We start from the raw sequence: 21549 nt of genomic DNA on the forward strand, positions 1-21549 counted from the left end.
ATCTACTAGAGTTCTTGGAGAGGGAGAACCAGCTAATGTAGTTGATTTGGACTTTAAATAGCTATTGACAAAGCCCCTCGCAAGCGGCTGTTAAGGAAACAAAATCAACCCGGGGCGCGAGGCAGAGTATTGTCATGGGTCAGACACTGGCGAAGAGGCGGGACACAAAGGATTAGATGGCCAGTTCTCACCATGGCCAAAGGGAGCCCCGAAGAACTGTGCTAGGACTTGGAGAGGTGAATTCTGGAGTGAATCCCAGCAGTGCCATAGTCAAGGCTGTGTCTTGATTTCCACTTCAATGGCACCTGAACTGCACCCCACATCGTCCCGGGGTGAGTCAAAGTCAGCAGCGTGCTCTCCTGAGCCCCTGGGGCGTTTGGAACGGAGTTGGCTGAGCACATGCTGTGCTGGGGGGAGATATGTCCTCAAACCCACGGGGACTTTGCTGAGGTGGGTCTCCCCTTTTCTCGGCAGCCTTTGCAAGGGCCCACCCGCTCGTCACCTTGGTGCAGGAAACGCTGGGTGTTTAGAAAACACCAGCTGAGCTTAGCGGGCAGGTGCTGGGTGGGCTTGGTGGCCTCTGATACACAGGAGGTGAGACCAGATGATCAGACCAGATCCCCTTCTGCCCTTAAACTCTATGGCTCTGCAACTTGGAAGACCCTGTGTCCCAGCACACGGCCACTCCACCAGCTGTTACTGGAGAATCCTGGATTTAGGCCTTCCCCATTCAGTCTCTGCTGGGAAGGACCCAGGAGCAGACCCCAGGGAGGATCAGGAGTGTCACCCAGGGAGGGCCAGGGCAGCACTCACAGTAGGGACCCTGGAGGGTTATTCTCCGGTGTGGGGTGAGGGGACAGCTGGCACCAAGAGCTGTGGAAGGGCCTGCCCATGGGAACAAAGGTGGAGACTGGGGGATGGCGGGGCTCTCCCCGACGTGCCACTGGCTGGGCAAAGCCCTGGAGAACATGCAGCAGATGAACAAGGTGGATGTGAGCTCTCAGCGTGTGATGCTGCCTTGAACGGTGCACTGGGCTGTACAAACAAGGGCACTTAAAGTGCACGTCCAGCCCCTCCCAAAGGCTGCGCTCTGCTCCAGGGCCCCTTCAAGGCTGTATTCCCCCTGCCAGCCTCTCAGAGGCCGAGCCGGCCCAGCTGGCTCCACCAGGTCACAGCAAACCAACCCATTATTGCCCCATCCCGGCCGCTCATGGACTCCCTTCGAAGCTTGGTGGGCAGGGGAGGAGGATGAGCCGGGAGCCCTTTCCCCAGCCGCTCGCTGCGTGTGATGTGCTCCTTCCTTCCTGCCAGAAAGCCAGGCAGATACAGCCTGCGGGGAAGCATTTTGCAATCACCTTTTCTGAAAGTCAGAGCAATTAACGGCACTGGTTGGTGGGTTGTTGGTTTTTTTTCTTTTTCTTTTTTGAGGAACTAACGGTGAAAGCAACATGTTAGAGAAGAGCTGGAACACTCTGCTCTCCTGGGAGCCAGGGGCCGGTCCTGCGAGGGAGCAGCGAGCCGGAGCGTGCCGCACGAGGCGCTGAGATGAGGTAAGGGATGGAGCTCGTGCTGGCTGGGTGCTGACTCAAACGTGGGTTGTACAGAACCTTTGATGGGATCCCGCTGCTCTGGCTTGGCTCCATCCTTGGCCAAAGCGGCTCGGGGTGGATCGTCCCCCTTTTACCGGGCAGCAAATGATGCATTCTTGTGAATCTGGGGGTCCCGGCGTTCAGCACCGTCCTGCTGCTGCGGCTCAGAACCATTCCGCAGCTGTTTAAAGTTTGCTTTGGAGCTGTGAAGTGTTATCCCCGAAACTGAGGCTGTTTGCGGCTCGTTTCCCTGCAGCGGGGTGGAGAGACGGAATAACCCGTTCTCACACACCACCGAGCACCATGAGCCACCGATCCAGGCTCCCACACCAGTGACCCCCTGCCCAGGGGCTCCTTTCGTGGGACTCAGTGGGGCAGCCGGATCTCCAGCCCCAATCCTGGTGGGAACTGGCAGCAAGGAGCAGGTGAGGGAGTCAGAACCTAGGACCCAGCAGTCTGGGGCTCAGGAGCAGAGGGAGGGGTGAGGATGGGGGAGTAGGGAGGTGCTGGGAAGAAGAAACTGAAAATAGTTTAGAGGATGAACGGACTGCAGAGGAGGGGGAGGCAAGCTCCCAGTGGCCTGCAGTTGTGGCCTGTCAAGTAGGGAGGCATTTCCTCATTCATTCCTTTCGTAAGACTATAAACAGCCCCAGCCGTGAGCCACCTTTCACGTTTCTTTAAACCCACTCACTGGATGGCCTGGGAGGTGAAACCATCCCGGCACCGCGAAGTGCCACATCTGGACACGAATGCGGCCGTCCCTTCTCTGCAGGAGCCGGGGGACCTGGCTGCCTTGAGTGAGGCTGAGCGGAGCTCTGAGTTGGCGGCTGGGGTTGGGCTGGAGGCCGAAGCTTCTCCCCACGCATGGGGCTGGTTTACTCCCATGGTGCTTTCCCATTCTCTGTGCTCTTTGCCAGCTCAGGCAGCACCAGGCTCGGGGGGGGGGGGTTGTTCCATGCAGTCTGGCAGCGCAAAGGTTTGGTTGTACAGGCTGCAAGTTCCTTGGAGCAGCAGGGACAGGCTCTTACTGCAGGGGTACCTACACAGGAGCGAGTTCCCGGCCTGGATGGAGACTTGCGCTTGCGGGGCCAAGCAAGCGTGTTACAAACAGCACCGTGGGCGTTGTGGCTCTGGCACGGAGCAGGGCTAGTCTGAGCTCAGACCTGGGGGCGGCAAGTCTCTGCCTGAGCCAAGGAGCAATCACTCACCCTGGGCATCACCACACCCACAGCCACTCCAGTTACTGTATTTCCCAGGCTGGAGGGGACTGGAGGGGCTGCGTGAATGTGTTTATGACACAGAGAGGTGGCCTGAAAATGGGCAGTGACAGGCCGCAGGCACCACAGGCCTTGTGTCCTATGAGCCTCTTCGTCCCAAACATACTCGATGGGAACAGCTGGAGGGGAGTGGAACACCCTCATGTCCCACGTCTGTATGTACCACGGGCGAGCACTGAGAGGACCCATCACATGCCACCTCCATCTGTAACATGGGTAGCACCAAGAGCATTTGTGCTTGGCTCTGCTCTCCCACGATGTGAACTGTGTGGAAACGCTTTGATGCAATTAACCAAATGACTCAGGCCAAGGGAGAAATTCACAGCCTCAGGGGGTTGGTGCAAAATGAAATTTGCTTTGTGAAATACAAATGTAGTGTATGTGTCAGATTTATCCCTGTTAGCATGTGTGTCCATGTTAGATAGATAGACGGGGGGTTGGGGGGTGGAATGGTATAGATAGATAGATAGATAGATAGATAGATAGATAGATAGATAGATAGATAGATAGATAGATAGATAGATAGATAGATAGATAGATAGATAGATAGATAGATGGGGTGCATGGGGATAGATAGATGGATGGATGGATGAACCCAGTACATTTTGCCTGCTATGTAACTCAGAAAGTCTCTCATGTAGGGTTGTACCAGGCCAGGTTAATCTGAGCACACTCCCATCTCCACAGCCATCATCCCAGGCCTGTAAAGGAGACTCAGTCTGTGAATGCAGATCATGGCCACGCACTGGAACTCTGAGATGCTGCTGGGATGCTCCACACTCTTCCTTCTGCTCCTGGGAGGTGAGTTTCAAAGGGACGTGGTTCCCAGCAAGGAGCTGGGAAATCCCTGACTCCGTACAGATGCACTTGAGATCAATTCTGTGGCCAACATGGAATGAGTTTTGCTAGTGTCCATCCCAGAAACGGTGCTGCCTGGCAGTGGAGACAGGGGGCCAGGCAGTGACGGTGTTGGGGACTAGCCTGTCGGAGAGGTGGCTAATCCAGGTCAGGCTGGAGAAGAGTGGTGGGACGTTCCCCCTGCCCTGGCGGTACCGGACCCTGGATCTGTAGATAAGTGGAGAATTTCCCATCCCAGGGCCTTTCACCAGCCACAAGTGAAAATAATAGATCGATGTCTCAGGGCTTTGAAACTGAAGAGCCCCACTGAAGTGACCGTGGCCTGAGCACGACTCAGCCGTGCTCCATGGGCGACGCTCCAACAAGAGCCCAAAAGCAAACAAGGGTCCCACTCCTAACATGTGATCCTCTAGTACAGACCCCAGAGCCCGGGCCGCATCCCAGTCCCACAGCCCATGTGGCGTCGTCCCAGTCCCCCGAGCCAATGCTGGAGCTGCTGACGTCTCTGCGCTGGTACCCTTCACATTCTAACAAAGGGCACTGTCCGCATGTCTAGCCCTTTGATTGTTCCTTTGCCATTTCAGACTCTAACATGGCCCCTTGCTGTGCAATGTGACTGCTCCTTAAAATCTCCATCTGGGGAAGAAAAATTCAACCTTAATGGCAGCAAATTTAAAGCTGACAAAACCAAATACTGTTTTGCACCATTAGGCTGTGGAACTCACTGCCACAAGGTCTCCTTGAGACTGAGGGTTTATCGGGATTCAAAACAAGGCTTGGACATTTATCTAGCTAAAACGACCATCCAGATTTGCTATCGAAAGGGTTAAAATTCCTATAACTTTGGAAGGGGTATAAAGTCTCCTCCTCCAGGGCATCAGCCAACCAGCAGGGGCTGGGGGAAACCTCTTCCTGGGGCAGGTTATCCCATAACTGCAGGGTTTTGGCACCACTCCCCCGTGTTGGAGATGAGATGCTGGGCGAGATGGAGCCCAAGTTTCTAAACACTGGGCTGGCTTTCAGGAAAAAAGAGTAACACGCTCAGGCTGCAAGGAGGAGTCCCTGGCCTGCCAATGAAGGAGCAGGCCAGAGGGGCAGTCCCTTCTGTGCAGGCCCAGGGCCCTGTCACCCTGATGTGCTGTTCTCTTTCCCTCTGCAGGGGCCCGAGCCTGTGGCTGGGTAGCAGTGGACTCACCCACCATTCTCTTGGGATCTACAGTCACGGCCTCTTGCACCATCCAAAGCAACCGCTGCGGTGGCTTGGACGGTGAGGAAATCCAGATCACGTGGAGACTCGACAGCGAGTCCATGTCAGGGAGCCAGCACAAGAGCCTTGAAGGAGCAGAAGTTTCCAATCTCACCATCAGCCATTTCAACCGAACCAGGGCCAAGCTGTGGTGCTATGTGGTGTGGAACGGCACCCCGCAGCGGATAGGCATGGCGGAGATCCACGCAGGCTGTAAGTCTCACCCTCCTCTGGCCTCGACTCAAAGGGCCATGTTTTCCTGCATGTGCAAATAGCACACCCCCTTCCTCCTGATATTTGCACCTGCATCCCTTCCTTGCACCAGAACCCCTGCGTTTGCACATGCAAATTGGGTTAAACTGAACTCCCAGTGGGGGCAGGTAATTAGGGGCTACCACCTCCTTTGCAGGCACGGTCACTTGGGCTGCTCCCTCGGCCATGTCTCCAAGAGGCTGGCTGGATCTGGCGCTGAATACCATCTCACTTCTCTCTTGCTTTGGCCAGGGAGAGATGGGGTGGGGGTTACTATTTCCTGGTGCGTGGGGGAGGGGAGGGCCGTTTGAGGTCATGTGCAGGTTGGCAAGATATGGCAGCGGGGGGAGGGAGAAGCTTGTGCCATTGCTGCCTGGCTCGGGGCTCCAGGGCGTCAGGCAGGTGTTTCCTCTCTACATGTTCCAGGAGAGTTCTACAACTGTAGGTAGGTAAATAGTTAACAGACACAGGACCAGTCGATGGTGCTCAAGGACATGCAGCTGAACTGCCCAGACCTGGGAGGTCCGCTCAGCGCATCTCAGATCCTTTCTCCCCATTGTTTTCTGCCTAGATCCACCATCGAAGCCTGAGAATCTAACCTGTATGATGAACCTCAGTAAGAACAGCCTGACGTGCCGCTGGGACCCCGGGCTGGACGGACACCTCCCAGCCAGAGTGACTCTGAAAAGCTCCAAGTAAGTGATAAGCCTCAGCCCCATGCATGGCCTCCTATTCATCTGCGGGGCCATGGTCAGGGCTCTTTGCCCATTGCACACCGCGCATGGAGAGCCCTAGGAATTAGAGGTGGAAAGGGGCCCGTTTTGGTCCCCTCCTCCCCTTTGCACCCAGCAGCAGCCAGGAAAGCATGTTCCCCACAAGTATCTAGGGCTGTGTCCCGTCTGCTTTTAAAAGCCCCAAGCAATGAGGCCTCCAGCGCGCCCTCTGCAGACTGTTTGGAGGCATCTGTGCTCCGGGGGATACCACGTCTTGCAGGCTGCTCGGTACAAGCCCCTTGTTGCTTTCCCTCGCTGTGTCCTTTGGCCATACAGTCCCAGGGCTCAGCGTCACCCGCTGGTACCTTGTGCAGCAGTAATTGTTCAGAGTTGTGTGCCGAAACTGGCTCCCAGAGCCCCGAGCGGGACCAGATTACCACACCCACTATGGGCCAGTTTGAGAGCTCCTGACACCACATGGCAAAGTGGATTATAGGCACCCACCATAGAGCAAACTTAGAGCCACTGAGACTTGATCCCAGCCTCCCCTTGACACCGGCCTCTGGGATTGCACCTCAGAGAGTCGCTGCCGGCAGGAGCCCATCTTCTCGATGAGGCCAGCCTTGACCCCATGCCAGCAGTCCGGCTCAACCTGCTCAGCTTAGCTCTCCCTTCAAGAACTGTATTTCCCCTGCCTCTGGCCTAGCTTTGGGTGTTACTCAGAGGGTCCCTCTGCACCTGCACAGAACCTGGATTTCCGTGTCCCTGGGTGTGCCCACTGGGCGCACATTGAGAGGAAGGTGAGGATGGTACCTCGGGCTGATGGGTCTCCAGTGAGAACACACAGAATATTAGTGGGGACCTACAGACTGACCCTGTCTCGTTCCACTGCAGGAGCAGAAGCCAGTGTGAAGTTTCCCAGGAGGCAATCCCAGACTGTATCCCACAAGGCGGCCAGAACTACTGCACCATTCCTCGCAGGTCTCTCCAGCTGTACCAGAAAATGGACATCTGGGTGTCAGTCCAGAATGCCCTGGGCACAGCTGAGTCTGAGCATCTGTGCATCGACCCCATGGATGTAGGTGTGTAACGGAGCTGGGGGCTTCCTTTGTAGCCACCTAAATCAGAGTCTGGACAAAAGAACTTAGAGAGAGAGAGAGAGAGAGAGAAGGAGAGTTAGTTCTGTTAAACCAAGTCCCATTAAAACGCTTTAGATTATTAGGTCACACTTTATTTTAAGGTTCCATTTATAAATGGTTTCCAAAGGGTTAATAGAGGATTACTAGCTGTTCTAAGCCAGTTACAGATGTTAGTAGAATGTGTCATAGGTGGTTACAAGCATCTCAGCACAAAATGTTATAGATGGTTCTAAGCAACCTGTTGACTGACTGGTCCCTCTAACAGGTGGTTAACCATTTATTGAGCTGTGTGTTGCTCGAACGTTTGTCCCTTTCACCATCAGCAGTTGATCCAGTCAAAGATATTACCTCCCCCGCCTTGTCTCTTTCATCAGCGAGTCGTTTATTAACCCTTTGGAAACTACTGATCAATGGAACCTTCCTATCAAATACAATGGATCATTATTACTATTATTTTGCTGTTTAAGGGCCTGATTCGAAGCCCATCAAAGTCAGGGCGAGTCCTTCCATTGACTGAGCAGGCCCTAAATGCCCAATTCTGCAGGTGAAATCCTCACCCTGTTGAAGCCACTGGCAAAACTCGGATATGCTGTATCAGTACCTGGGATTTCTGTTACCAGAGCCCCTGGGTGTTGGGCGGAGGTGACTAAGTAGGAGTTAACCCCCAACATCCTGGCCAAATTACCATGCAGTCATTATAATTGTTCACTGCATCCCCCCTTCGCCCTGTTCTGAGCTGCTGCACAGAGCCACGCTGCTAAACAGCTGCTGCATTTCAGCCCAGCATCACAGCACCAGTGGGGTAATTCCTCTCCAGAGGGGAGAGGGGAATAAAGTGCGTTGTGAGGATTCAGGGGGAAAGACACACTAGGAAGGTCAAATAAATGATTAATTAATGAGTTATTGTCAATTATGAATAATAATACATTTCCCTCAATCTCTGATTGGCCCCTTTTCCCCTACTGTAATTATGGATCAATCTCCCTGTAATGCCATGAGGCTCATGCATGGGAGACTATTTCATTTCATTTGCATATTGAATCCAACTCCTTGTCAGATTATGTCTATTTCCCTAGGTCTTTTCATGCTGCATTTTTTTAACCATTTATTTTTCTTACTCACCTCGCTGGGGCTTAAAGCCAGAGCCAGGATTAAGACTAACACTAAGTCTGATCAGACAGATGGCTGGGATCCCCCGTGTCTGGGACTCCCACTGACTGCAGGAGAAGGTGTGCAGGCAAACAGCGAGTGGGGTCAAGCCCTGGCTGTGTGCTTTGCCTGAGCCCCGTCTATCTCTCTCTCTCTCTCTTCCTTGTAGCCAAACTGGATCCCCCTGTCCTAAAGAGCATCCAGTCAGTCCCTTTCCAGACTGACTGCGTCTCCGTGGCCTGGGAAGTGGCTCCCACCAGCTCCCACATAGAGCAGCAGTGTGAGCTCCGCTACAGGACCCATGAGGACCCTGGATGGACTCTGGTGAGTGACTGGCTCCGGGAGAGGGGGGCTGGTGGGGTATTGCTCCATAGGGCTGTGTTCTTTTGGAGGAAGTATGGTCTAGTGGCCTGGGATCTGTTCCTGCCTCTGTTTCCATGGGGGGACTGAGAGCCCCTCATTTTCCCCATCTGTAAACTGGGAGATTCCAGCTGCTCTTCCAGCCGGCTCCTGAGGGGAGAGGAGTGAGTCATTGGCTTCTTTCTCCTGTTTGGAAGGAGGGAAGGAAACCTCTCCTGTCCCCCTCAAGTCCCCACTCCTAAAATGCGCCGTCTGCTCCTCGATTGTAACCATTCAGCATCCTTCCACTCAGGAGCTGCATGGATAGTCCAGAGATTTACTCTGCACTTCCAGTACCTCCGTTTGACCCCCCCCATCCCCTCGTCACCAGGTTCGCCACACACCCTGGTGCCCACTGCTGATGGGACACAGAAGAGGGGCAGCCTGCTGGCACTGACGGCTAGATTTCCCAAGAGCTCAGGGCTGGATCTCCAAGTGCGCGGCGCCCCCCATCAGAGCCAAATTTCCCACCCTCAGCAGCTCCCATTGTGACCCTGATCAGATTTCCCAGAGCTCACACCCAGCACTCTGGGCTCTTTGGACAACCGGGCCACTTGCTTAGATGCCACAAAGGGAGTTGAGCACTTGGAAATCTGGGGTGACAAGGCCTCCTGAACACTCCAGCCTACAGCATGTCGGGGGGGGGGGGGGCAGACACCGGCCACAGGGGCCAAGATTCTCCAAAAGTAGCTCGTGATTTTGGGGCCTGGATTTTCAGAAAGTGCTGAGCAGCCACCCTCTGAGACTCAGGCCCCTTTAAGGCATCTCAGGTTGGTGACTCCAAATCACCAGCCACTTTTGCACCAGTTGGGGATCTGGCCCATGGACCCCAGTGGAGCGAGGCTGAGAGCCTGCCCCACCAAGCAGAGGCCAGAGCAGAGAGATCCAGGCCACACAGCATGGAACCCCACCCTCTCAGAGCCACTAACAATCACACCTTAGTCTCTGCCACTCCAGCCCCATCAATACATCTCCCGCCGCCAGCTCGTTTCCAGAGCCACTCCCTGGCAACCTGCGACACAGATTGCCTTTGGAGATGTCCCTCTAGTTTGAAGCAGCCCAGTTCCCTTGGTTAGATCACAAGTTTCCTGGGCTGATTCTCCCCTCCCTTCGGTGTAACACCCCCCACCCCGCCTGAAAGGCCTGGGGTTCCCTTGGGGAGTGTGCGGCGCCAGGCCCCTGGAGCCTGGCCCTGGCCTTTAGGAGCAGGGCTCTCTGGGAGCAGTTTCAGGCACTGATTCCCCCTGGGTCTGGAGGCTGCGTTACTGGGCCAAACCCATCTGCTGGCCGCAGTGGACTTTGCCCATCAGATCCCACACTCTGCATGTGACTCTTCTTTTCGGACCCGTCTCGAGTGGGCTGGGCAGCTTTGTCCACAGAGGGGTGAAAAAGCTTTTCTGGGAAGGAGCTAGAGAGAAGCGGGGCCGGCTTCCCCCAGGCCTGGCCCCTCGCGCCCTCAGTTACATCCACAAAAGGCTGCCACAGCAGAACGGGTTGTCAGGGGCTACCCCAGGGAGCTGTTCACACCCACTTCGGCACGCTTTGCCCTGGTGTGAATGGCACACAGGGTGCAAGCCGGACGAGGATCGGTGCCTCGACCCGGCCACATCTAAGCAAGAGTCCGCATGGGGTTGCCTCTGAGAGCTGCCAAACGATGTTGCTTTGCTTTGCAACCAGGTCCCCAACATTGTCAGCCCCAACCTGAAGACCCATCACTGCGGCTTCCTGTTTGGGACGGATTATCGCTTCCAGATGCGCTGCAGGCGGGTCACAGCGATGGGCTACTGGAGCGAGTGGAGCCCAGGGTGGAATTTCATCACCCACGAGAAAGGTGGGTCCTGATAGGGGGACCAGCCACACCATGGTACCACCGCACCGGCAGGGTCTGACTGGCTCAGGCTCAGGGACCCTGGGCCTGGCTGAGAGTCCTTCCCATGCCAGGGCTGTTGGGAGGCCCCTGCGTGAAACCACTCTCACTGCTGCCCTATAAACCCACCCCAGCAGCCTCAGCAGAGAGACCACGGACCGAGCCCTAGGGCTGGGACCCCACAGCGTCCCTAGTGCTGGTGCATTGTGATCCCACAGCAAACCTGGGTCTGTGGCTTTGCTGAGTGACCGGGCAGGATGGAAGGACAAAGTGACACACACAGCGCTTGGTGATGCGGCACTGGGGAGGGCAGAGGAAAAGGCCCAGAGCTGCCTGGGGGTGTGGGGTCCGACCCCTGCTTATTGGCGTTTGCAGTGGGTCTCTAAGGCTCCCCGTGCTGGGAGCAGTGCCCATTTACAGCCCTTGGCGTGTGGGTCAGGCCCGCTTCGCTCTCCCACGCGGCCTGGCTTCCACCTTGGGGCAGGTGTTGTTACGGGTGTTTATTTGCTGGGCAATGGGCCAGCTCGGTGCACAACGAGGAGACAAGGGCTCTGCCCAAAGGTGCCCATGATCTAAGGGCTGCTCTGCACACAGGTTTGGTCCCAGTAAAGCAGTGTCCCTTGGGGTGTGATCTTTTATCCATCTGTTTATACTGGGCTAAGGGGGCCTTGTCCTGGTACAGCTATTCCTCTTCTCCTATACGGAGAAACTAACCTGGCGTCGGGCACCTTTATACCAAGAGACCCACCCACACGGGGGCTGTCCCGATGTAACTGCCCCAGCAGAGTTCCAGTGGTACAACTTGTGACTGGAGACCAGGCCTAGGAACGGGGCTTGCAGCTGAAGAAGGTGCAAGACTGAATTTTAATGACGTTCTGATCCACTGAGACCAGCACATCTGTGTTGGGTCTGTCACATCTGTACCAGTAAAGGGCAGCTGTGAAGAACGGGTGAAAGACACCCCTCCTCTTGTATGCTCTAGCTCCTGCAGGGAAGCTGGACGTGTGGTGGACGATGACGCCCGTGGACTCTGGGAAGAGAGCGGAGGTTCAGCTGCTGTGGAAGGTAATGCTGGACATGACCCTAACAGCAGAAGGCACATGTGGCTCCTTGTAAGACAGCCCCTGTTATTACACACGGCTTGTCTGTGGGGGAAGAGGCACGTGAGCACTTAATCATGGGGCTCGCTGAGACTGTCACAGCCCTGTATCTGAACTCCCTGTCGGTGTCCTGGGCTCCCCATTGCTAGGACAGTCTGCCTCATCCTTTTCTCCCCTACCCCAGGTGTTTCTATGGGACCTGTCCCCCTACAAGCCAAGCACTGAACACCGTAAATCACCCCTGCCTGGTGCCCCACAATGGGCTCTGGTCCCCGGCCGGGGTCCCCGCGCTAACCCAACCACTGTTCTCCCCGCTCTGTGCAGGCTCTGAAGCGGAACGAGAGGAATGGCAGGATCCTGGGGTACTGGGTCTCCCTGAATCCTAGACGGAGAAATGTGGAGCTCACAGCTGTCTGCAACACGACAGAGAGGCAGTGCCGTTTCTCTGTGCTGGCTGGGGTCAGGAGAGTTTATCTCGCAGCCTATAACTCAGCAGGCGAGTCTGCAGCAACAGAAGTTATCTTCCTTGAGAAGAAAGGTAGGGGCTCGCTAGACATCCTCGCAGTCTGTTCAAAGCAGCATGTCTCTGGAACCCTGAAAGCCCCTTCAGGTGGGCTCCGCTCTGCAGAAACCCTTTGATTTCTCAGCTCGGCTGCACGTGGGCTAGGAGCCCTCTCTGTCGCGCCTTTGTCTGGCTCCAGGAAGTTGGACTGTCTCTATTTGGTCACTGCCCCAGTAATAAGTAGAGTGTGATCTCTGGGCTCCTCAGTGATCCCGCAGACACGCAGCGACCCCGAGATGGGCTCCCCGGTGCGTTTCCTGGGCTGCAGAACATTTCAGGGGAGCAGGGGGTGAAGCCCGGCAGACACCACGCTGGCCCAGGAGCATGTTTTGGCTATCGAGAGTGATTAGCTGGAGGGCCAGCTCCTCAGCTGGTGTGACTCAGAGTGGTTCCACTGGCGCCAATGGAGTGACACCAGTTTACACCAGCAGAGGAGCTGGCCTGTAATCTCTGAACCATCCTTTTGAATGCAGGGGCGGCTCTATGTATTTTGCCACCCCAAGCACGGCAGTCAGGCAGCCTTCGGCGGCATGCCCGCGGGAGGTCCGCCGGTCCCGTGGATTTGGCGTACCCGCCACCAAATTGCTGCCGAAACCACGGGACCGGCAGACCTCCCGCAGGCATGCCGCCGAAGACAGCCTGACTGCCGCCCTCACGGCGAGCGGCAGGCCGCCCCCCGTGGCTTGCCGCCCCAGGCACGCACTTGCTGCGCTGGTGCCTGGAGCCACCCCTGTTTGAATGACAAGAGAGCGACTAATGGCCAGGCCTGTGCAATGAGCAAGGGGAGAGTGTGAGACCCCAGACCAGGCATTGAATCCTGACATTCCCATGGCTGCTTGGCAAGAGAAGATGCTTCTTCTGCTCACAGATTCACAGGCCCCACTCCCTTTCCACTAGCCGAGGTGGCTGCAGAGGGTCCATGGCCTCCTCTGGTTTTACTGACTCCGCGGTGAGCTCAAAGTGCAGCAGCACCAGTTCTGCTGCCCTTCCCCCGCTGCCCCTCGGCTTCCCCCATATCCCACACACAGCTTCTCTCACCCCTCCTGCCTGCTGGGGCTGCGGCCATGACTGTCTGTGCCTGATTGCATTGTCCCATGCTGTTCGCAGGTCAGCCCCTGGCCAGGATCCACACTTCCCCCTGTGATGAGCACAGCCTCTGGGTGCACTGGGAGGCGCCCAGAGCCGCAGCCACTGGGTACATACTTGAGTGGCACCAAACATCCTTGCCGGGGCCAGCCAGCCGCAGCGGGAGCTGGCAGGTGGAGCGGAACAGGAGTGCCACCAAGGCACTAATCCGAGGTAGGGCGCTAAGGGGCAGGCTTTGGGCAGCAGCCTGGGGCGTGGGGGGGCAGCAAAGGTGGGTGCCTGGCTTTTCGCCCCTTCAATTCACTGGTCCAAGGTCTGTCCACAGCACACGGAACCTTGGAGGCTGGACACCTGCCAGGAGGGGATGGCAGCACTCTGCCAGCCCGGGCTTACGGGGGGCAGCCTGGGTTGTGTCTTCTAACCCCCCATGTTTCTGAGCTGCCCCTCAATTTTACAGGTCTCTGCTCTGTATCCATCCTGCAACACCCCCCATCTCTGTGCTGTATCCATCCATCCATCGACCCCCCCATCTCTGCTCTGTATCCATCCACCGACCCCCTTGTCTCTGCTCTGTATCCATCCACCAACCCCCCCGTGTCTGCTCTGTATCCATCCTGCAACACTCCCCCATCTCTGTGCTGTATCCATCCACCGACCCCCCCCCGTCTCTGCTCTGTATCCATCCTGCAACACCCCCCATCTCTGTGCTGTATCCATCCATCCATTGACCCCCTCCATCTCTGTGCTGTATCCATCCACCGACCCCCCCATCTCTGCTCTGTATCCATCCACCAACCCCCCGTCTCTGCTCTGTATCCATCCACCAACCCCCCGTGTCTGCTCTGTATCCATCCACCGACCCCCCATCTCTGCTCTGTATCCATCCACCGACCCCCCGTCTCTGCTCTGTATCGATCCACCGACCCCCCCATCTCTGCTCTGTATCCATCCACCAACCCCCCCGTGTCTGCTCTGTATCCATCCTGCAACACCCCCCATCTCTGCTCTGTATCCATCCACCGACCCCCCCCCCGTCTCTGCTCTGTATCCATCCTGCAACACCCCCCATCTCTGTGCTGTATCCATCCATCCATTGACACCCCCCCACATCTCTGTGCTGTATCCATCCACCGACCCCCCCCATCTCTGCTCTGTATCCATCCACCAACCCCCTGCCTCTGCTCTGTATCCATCCACCGACCCCCCCATCTCTGCTCTGTATCCATCCTGCAACACCCCCCCATCTCTGTGCTGTATCCATCCACCGACCCCCCCCCCCGTCTCTGCTCTGTATCCATCCTGCAACACCCCCCATCTCTGTGCTGTATCCATCCATCCATTGACCCCCCCCACATCTCTGTGCTGTATCCATCCACCGACCCCCCCCCATCTCTGCTCTGTATCCATCCACCAACCCCCTGTCTCTGCTCTGTATCCATCCACCGACCCCCCCATCTCTGCTCTGTATCCATCCTGCAACACCCCCCCATCTCTGTGCTGTATCCATCCACCGACCCCCCCCGTCTCTGCTCTGTATCCATCCTGCAACACCCCCCATCTCTGTGCTGTATCCATCCATCCATTGACCCCCCCATCTCTGTGCTGTATCCATCCACCGACCCCCCCGTCTCTGCTCTGTATCCATCCACCAACCCCCCTGTCTCTGCTCTGTATACATCCACAGACCCCCCCATTTCTGCTCTGTATCCATCCACCAACCCCGCCCGTCTCTGCTCTGTATCCATCCTGCAACACCCCCCATCTCTGTGCTGTATCCATCCATCCATTGACCCCCCCATCTCTATGCTGTATCCATCCACCTACCCCCCCATCTCTGGTCTGTATCCATCCACCAACCCCCCGTCTCTGCTCTGTATCCATCCACCGACCCCCCCATCTCTGCTCTGTATCCATCCACCAACCCCCCCGTCTCTGCTCTGTATCCATCCACCGACCCCCCTGTGTCTGCTCTGTATCCATCCACCGACCCCCCCATCTCTGCCTGCCTGTATCCATCCTACAACCCCCCCTTCCAGTTACCCTGTACATACCAAGGTTTGTTTTCATGCCTCTAATGTCAATGCTGTGCCATTAAACCCCTTGGATGCTGCTTCATGTACCAGGTACATGATGGGAAGTAGACATTTGATGTGTCAGCTGACCCGCTGTGCCTGATTGACTGGAGATGCAAGGTATGCTGGCAGTGCAGAGGGCGCCCTCCCTGCTTCAGATGATTGAGTAAAGGGCTCTCAGTGCTTGTAGCCCTGCTGGTTTAATCACCTCCTCTCGTTTTCTCTTCCAGAAAATATTGAGCCTTTCCAGCTGTACAATATCTCCGTGTACCCCTTGTATGCGGACACGGTGGGGCTGCCCCTGCACACAGCAGCCTATTCAAAAGAGAAGGGTATGTGTTTCTATAGCAGCTCCCATCCTGAATGACCCCAAACTGCTTCACAAACTAGGTCCAGGCAGCATGACTGAAATGCAGCCACCTCTGGGGTGGAGGGTGGCAGCCCAACAGCACACATGAATGGGGGCGCTGAAAGTCCAGCCCAGGGCAGTGGGCCAAGCCCCTGCTCTTATGAAAAGTGTCTCCTGGCTCTGTGGAATTTGGCAGAACAGAGGGTTAACTGCAGAATGATCTTCTGCAAGAGATCACCATGCAAGAACCACAAGACAACCAGAGTCCTTGGGTGAGGTGCTCAGCTGGGGCAAATCAGTGTAACCCCACTGACATACTGCACGAGCATACACCGGCTGAGGATCTGGCCCACTGCTCACAGGGCATTCAGTGGCAGAGGTGTGCGGGTCCTGGGCTCCCCAGCCTCTAAGCAGTCAGATTTGTCACAAATACCTGCTCTTATCCAGGACTCTTTGCTCTCCGGCCCATATTGGGGAGCCTATAGGAATCTGCACTGCAGTGCCCTTGGCTGCTTTTTGTACCTTTCGTGTTCTTCTCCCACTTCAGCTCCATCACGTGCCCCTAAATTCCGCCTCAAGAGCGTTAGCAAGTCCCACGCCGAGCTCAGCTGGGACCCAGTCCCCATTGAGATGCAGAACGGCTTCATCACGAACTACACCATCTTCTGGGCCAGCACCGCCGGCGATGAGCTCCGTAAGTCTTGCCTGCGTCACTGCAACCCTTGCACTGCACCTAAGACCTCGTCGATCTGCCCAGTGCTTTGCAGCACCGTTTTCCCATGGGCTGGATGGATAGTAATCCAAGCGTGATCCCCCACACAACAACAAGGGTCGAGAGGGTTCAGAGAAGAGCCAGAAGAATGACTAAAGGATTAGAAAACCTGCTTCTAGTGACAGACTCAAGGAGCTCCATCTATTTAGTTTAACAAAAAGAAGGCTATGGGGAACTTGATTGCAGTTTATAAATATCTACATGGAAACAAGTATTTAATAATGGGCTCTTCAATCTAGCAGAGAAAGGTCTAACAGAATCCAATGGCTGGAAGTTGAAGCTAGACAAATTCAGACATGGAAATAAGGTGCACATTTTTAATAGTGAGTGTAATTAGCCATTAGAACAATTTACCAAGGGTCCTGGTGGATTCTCCATCACTGGCAATTTTTAAATCAAGATGGGCTGTTTTTCTAACAGATCTGCCCTAGGAATTATTGTGGGACAGGTCTCTGGCCTGTCTTGTACAGGGGGTCAGACTAGATGATCACAATGGTCCCTCTGGCCTTGGAATCTATGAATCTGTGAACATCCCACTAGGTTCCTACCTGCATCCTATGGTGCTCAAATCCCTTTGCAAATCTGGCCGGAGAGGCTAAATGACCTACGCGTGGTCACACAAGCCATCGGTGGCAGAGCAGTGAATTGATCCCAACTCTCCTGAGTCCCAGGCTAGTGCCCATCCTTCCTCTAGGTGTGTGTATGTCGGGGGCTGTACTATAGGTCTGGGAAGTGTGTGTGGGGGGGGAGTTTAAGGGGGTCACATTGTTGTGGGGTCAGCGTTTTATTTTCTCTTCTCCCTCATCACCATCCCCTCCCCCCTTCCCTGTTGTTGTCCTGTCTTTTGTTGAGGAGGTGGGCGCTCGATTCCAGTCAGATCCACTCATGCCGGTGACCACTGCCCCAGCGCAGGCTCTAGATTTAGCTCCTGGAGGTGATGCCAGGACTAGGAACGGGTCCATAAGCGGTGTGAGTGCGCGGCGGGATTGGGAGCTCAGGGTCACTAATAGCCGTACCTGCTTCCTAGGTGCCGTTGTGAACACCTCCTTCACCACCTTCACCATCAGGGGCCTGCTGCCGTCGACGATGTACAAAGTGCACATAATGGCGTCCACAGCAGCCGGCAGCACCAACAGCACAACCCTGACGCTGGTGACCCCGGCGCTGGGTAAGGCCGTGGGCTTGGTCTGCTTGGGAACCCCACGGCGCTTGAGATGGGCCCAAAGCGGGGATCAGAGGCGCTATGTGGCCCAGGTGGCAGGTGGGGGAGGAGATAGCCCTGGACGCCACACCCCTCATACGTGCACACACACACACGTGCACACAGACAGGCATGTGCACACACACGCACACACACATGTACACACACATGTACACATGAACTCTAGGGACAGCTGGATCCCAAGCTGCATGTGAACTTGGCCCCTCCCTAGGTGGCAGGGGAGCACATGGGGGTTGCTGAGGCACTGGGACTAATTCCTGGGACCACTCCAGCTGCTTAGCACAAAGCACCCCAGGATCATAAGAACATGAGAACAACCAGACTGGGTCAGACCAAAGGCCCATCGAGCCCAGTGTCCTGTCTTCCGACAGGGGCCAATGCCAGGTGCCCCAGAGGGAATGAACAGAGCAGGAAATCATCCTGTTATCCATCCCCTGTCGCCCATTCCCAGCATCTGGCAAACAGAGGCTACGGACACCATCCCTGCCCATCCTGGCTAATAGGCATTGATGGACCGATCCTCCATGAACTTATCTAGTACTTTTTTGAACCTTGTTATAGTCTTGGCCTTCACCACATCCTCTGGCAAGGAGTTCCACTGGTTGACTGTGCGTTGTGTGAAAAAATACTTCCTTTTGTTTGTTTTAAACCTGCTGCCTATTTTCATTTGGTGACCCCTAGTTCTTCTGTTCTGAGAAGGAGTAAATAATACTTCCTGATTTACTTTCTCCACACCAGTCATGATTTTATAGACCTCTATCCTAACCCCCCTTAGTTGTCTCTTTTCCTAGCTGAAAAGTCCCCGTCTTATTCATCGCTCCTCATATGGCAGCCTTTCCATACCCCTAATTATTTTTGTTGCCCAACCCCCACCTACCTCGGGGGAATGCTCAGGTCACGCCATGCCACCTACCTCACTCCCTCATGCAAAGGGCTGAGCTTTTGGAATAACCCAGTTCCTATCTCTTTTCCAGATGGGAAAGAAATCCAGTATCTCCTCCTGTTCTTTGGCTTCTTGTGTGTCTTGCTCGTCGTATTCATCGTCTGCTTCCTGAAGAATCGGAGGTGAGTGCCCGGGGATCAGCAGCTCTCCATGGGCTTGGCAGCGCGTTATTAGCCACTTAGCCTCCCGTGATGCAGCTGTGACCTGTGCTTCCCTTCTGTGCGACGCGCGGGCACCGATCTCTGTCCAGACAACGGAGGGGGCTGGAGTCAAAGGGCTGGGCAGACATTTCCTCCCCCTTAGGCTCAGGGACACTCACATCTCACAAGTATGGGAGCTTTGTGCTTTTCACACCAGGCCAGATCCCCCGCTGGGGCGAATCAGTGGGTGTCTGAACAGAGGCAGGACCAGCAGGCTCAGACAGGTGCAGCAAAGGGCACTGAGCCAAACACACCCCTGGGGCAATTGCACTGCCTCCAGTTATTATTTAGATTGTGATATGACAGCCCCCAGAGGTCTCTGCCAGGGATCAGGGCCCCCTGCTGCTGGGTGCTGCACAAACACAGCCCCAAGCCCTGGATTTCACCCTGCCAGCTGCGTCTCTGCCAATCCCCCCAAGAACCCAAGCCCGGACGGAGCGATCGGCCAGCAGCCCTGTCATTAAGCATCCCCCTGGCCTCTCCTTGAGCTTCTGTTATGTGACCAACAGGGTGAAGAATCAGTTCTGGCCCAGCGTCCCGGACCCAGCTAACAGCAGCCTGGGCAAGTGGGTGCCAGCCGACCTACAGCAGGTAAGAAAGGGTCTGGCAGGTGCCAGTCCTCCCCCATCACTGCTGACTCCACAGCACAATATTGAGTCACCCCTCACCAGTTGAGCACCTGGCTGGGAGATGGTACCATGCCCTGGTGAGAAGGCCAGACACCACAGTGATGGGCAGGGATTAAGCACCAGAGTGGAATAGAAGAGAAACTACCCTTGCCCTCCTAGCAGCTGGGTCAGCAGCAGCCAGCCTAGCAAAGCTCCTTCATATCCGCCAGGAGGGCCTGGTAGCAGGCTCGGCCCTGCTGGGCCGTCAGAGCTAGCGAACAGCTCAACTGGCAAAGCATGGGGCCTGATCCTGCAAAATGCCCAACACTGACTTACTCAGCGCCCTGCAGGATTAGGCCCCGCTTAGCGCCGCTTCTGGGCCCTGCAGTGGGGCTGAGAACACAGAGCCTGGCAGGAGAGGGGCAGGACGAGGGTGGGGGGGTGCGGAGGGGCTTGCACAGCAGTTGGGCTGGGCAAGGCTGGGGTGAGCAGGTGCTGCTGAGGGTGTCCCCCCTCCGTGGGGCTGAGAAGGGGCGATAGGGGAGAGGGTAGCCATCAGGAGAGGGCTGTGCCCTGCAGTGGGGCTGGTGGGGCCGAAGCTACGCACCTCACCACTATCAGTCCGGCCTTCCTTGAGCAAACGCCTGTTTCCTAGGAGACTCTCCAGACAGCCGGTGCGAGGGAGCCTGGCCTGGTGACCATTTCTGACATCACAGTGCTCGAAAAAGGAGCCGAGAAGAAAGCACCGCTCTGGGGGAAGAAGGACCCTGTCCCAGCAACTGCTGGCAGCTTCCCGACCCTCCCCAAATCCTACATCCACCCCAGCAGCTCCGGCCTGCCGAGTGGCAGCAGAGCTCCGGGAGAGGGGAGGCCGGGCTCCTACGTCAACGGTGCTGGGGGCGTCCAGTACGCCAAGGTAGTTGCAGAAGGCTACAGGGGCCAGCAGCAGCACGTCCCATCTCCCCTCTACATCCGGTCCGACTCCACTCAGCCCCTGTTGAGCGAGTCGACGCCCAGCCCCAAGCCTTATGAGAACCTGTGGTTCCACGGGGCCCCACAGGCGGGGCTGCACTGCCAGAGTTCCCAGGAGGATGAGGCCTTCCTGGAGGAGCCGCTGATCGACTTCCCCCTGCTGCAGGGTCTGAAAATTGAGGGGGCCGAGGACCTGCATGACTTCCAGAGATTCTAGCGCCTTGCGGAGGCCAGGAGAATGGGCGGCTCAAACAGACATGCATCTCTCCTGGCCAGCCTCACCCCCCCCCCATACCCAAACCTCCATGGAATAGGCACCAAGCTGCTGTTTGCATTTGCATCACATACTCTCAAAGCATTGGCGTGACTTGAGCCTTGGGGAGGCGGAGGGCTGGCCGGCCGCCCTGGGATGGTGCATCCCACCGCCCTGCAGGAATACGGAGTCTGGCTCCCTGGCTGGCAGGGGCTGGAAGCTCACGACCAGATCCTGCTCAGGGCAGTGAGGAGCTGGGGGCTGTCTGCTCTGGACTTCAGTGAGGGCAGTGTGCTCTGCAGCCCCCAGAATCAGGCCCTGAGTGCCTTCCCCGAAAGCTCCTCTAGTCTCTTTCTCCCCAGGCCGGTGGGGCTGGGAATGCTGCAGAGAGCCCTATGGAGGGAGAGAGCATCCCAGGCAGCCCCGCTGGCCAGCGCTCAAGGCAGTGCTGACTTCCTAAAGGAGCTGCACCCATCTGCAGCTGAGGGAAGGTGGCTATGATGCAGAGAGGAAGGACGAGGGGATCCCTGAAAACAGAACATCAGCTGCGTGCAGGGCCCATGCAGAGGCTGCAGGCTCTGGAGTCCAGATTTGCTCTGCAGCTGTCTCCTTTCTGCAGCTACTATCCCCAGTGCTGCTCTGGTAGGGAGGGAGTCCCGCAGACTTGGCTAAAGACTTTATAGAGCTCCCTATCTTCTAAGGAAATGTCAATGAACAGTCTTCTAAGCTCATTATCCTGCTCCCTGGGGTTCTCTGGCAAGGACCAAGCCACGGCTCTACATGGCCCTCACAGAGATGGGTAGCTGAGAAACTTCACTGCACTTTCTAAACCCCAAGTTAATGTTATGCTATTTATTTGCTTCTCTACATGCTCACTCGTTCCCCTGAGTCAGCGCAGCAAGAGATATCTGAGGCCAGGGG

At 56.2% G+C, this 21549-nt stretch overlaps 1 protein-coding gene across 1 annotated transcript; it reads left to right on the forward strand.

The window, feature by feature from the left end:
- Nucleotides 1-1489: 1489 nt before the first annotated feature.
- CSF3R (colony stimulating factor 3 receptor) lies at nt 1490-20592 on the forward strand. Its single transcript, XM_065421818.1, has 16 exons — nt 1490-1550; nt 3554-3667; nt 4884-5183; nt 5794-5917; nt 6830-7017; nt 8393-8547; nt 10300-10453; nt 11472-11554; nt 11914-12127; nt 13259-13450; nt 15540-15641; nt 16206-16352; nt 17458-17598; nt 18627-18717; nt 19305-19386; nt 20059-20592. The coding sequence occupies exons 2-16, from the start codon at nt 3592-3594 to the stop codon at nt 20590-20592; spliced, it is 2583 nt and encodes an 860-aa protein (XP_065277890.1). The 5' UTR covers nt 1490-1550; nt 3554-3591.
- Nucleotides 20593-21549: the final 957 nt, after the last annotated feature.

This window comes from Emys orbicularis, chromosome 23 (assembly GCF_028017835.1).
Source record: "Emys orbicularis isolate rEmyOrb1 chromosome 23, rEmyOrb1.hap1, whole genome shotgun sequence".
In the NCBI taxonomy this organism is placed as follows: Eukaryota; Metazoa; Chordata; order Testudines; family Emydidae; genus Emys; species Emys orbicularis.

Excerpts from the sequence above, each read along its gene's own strand:
- CSF3R (XM_065421818.1), top strand. The coding sequence starts at position 3,592 with ATGCAGATCATGGCCACGCACTGGAACTCTGAGATGCTGCTGGGATGC. Across the intron at positions 16,353-17,457 it reads CACCGCCGGCGATGAGCTCC|GTGCCGTTGTGAACACCTCC; the intron begins GTAAGTCTTGCC and ends CCTGCTTCCTAG. Across the intron at positions 19,387-20,058 it reads TGCCAGCCGACCTACAGCAG|GAGACTCTCCAGACAGCCGG; the intron begins GTAAGAAAGGGT and ends CCTGTTTCCTAG.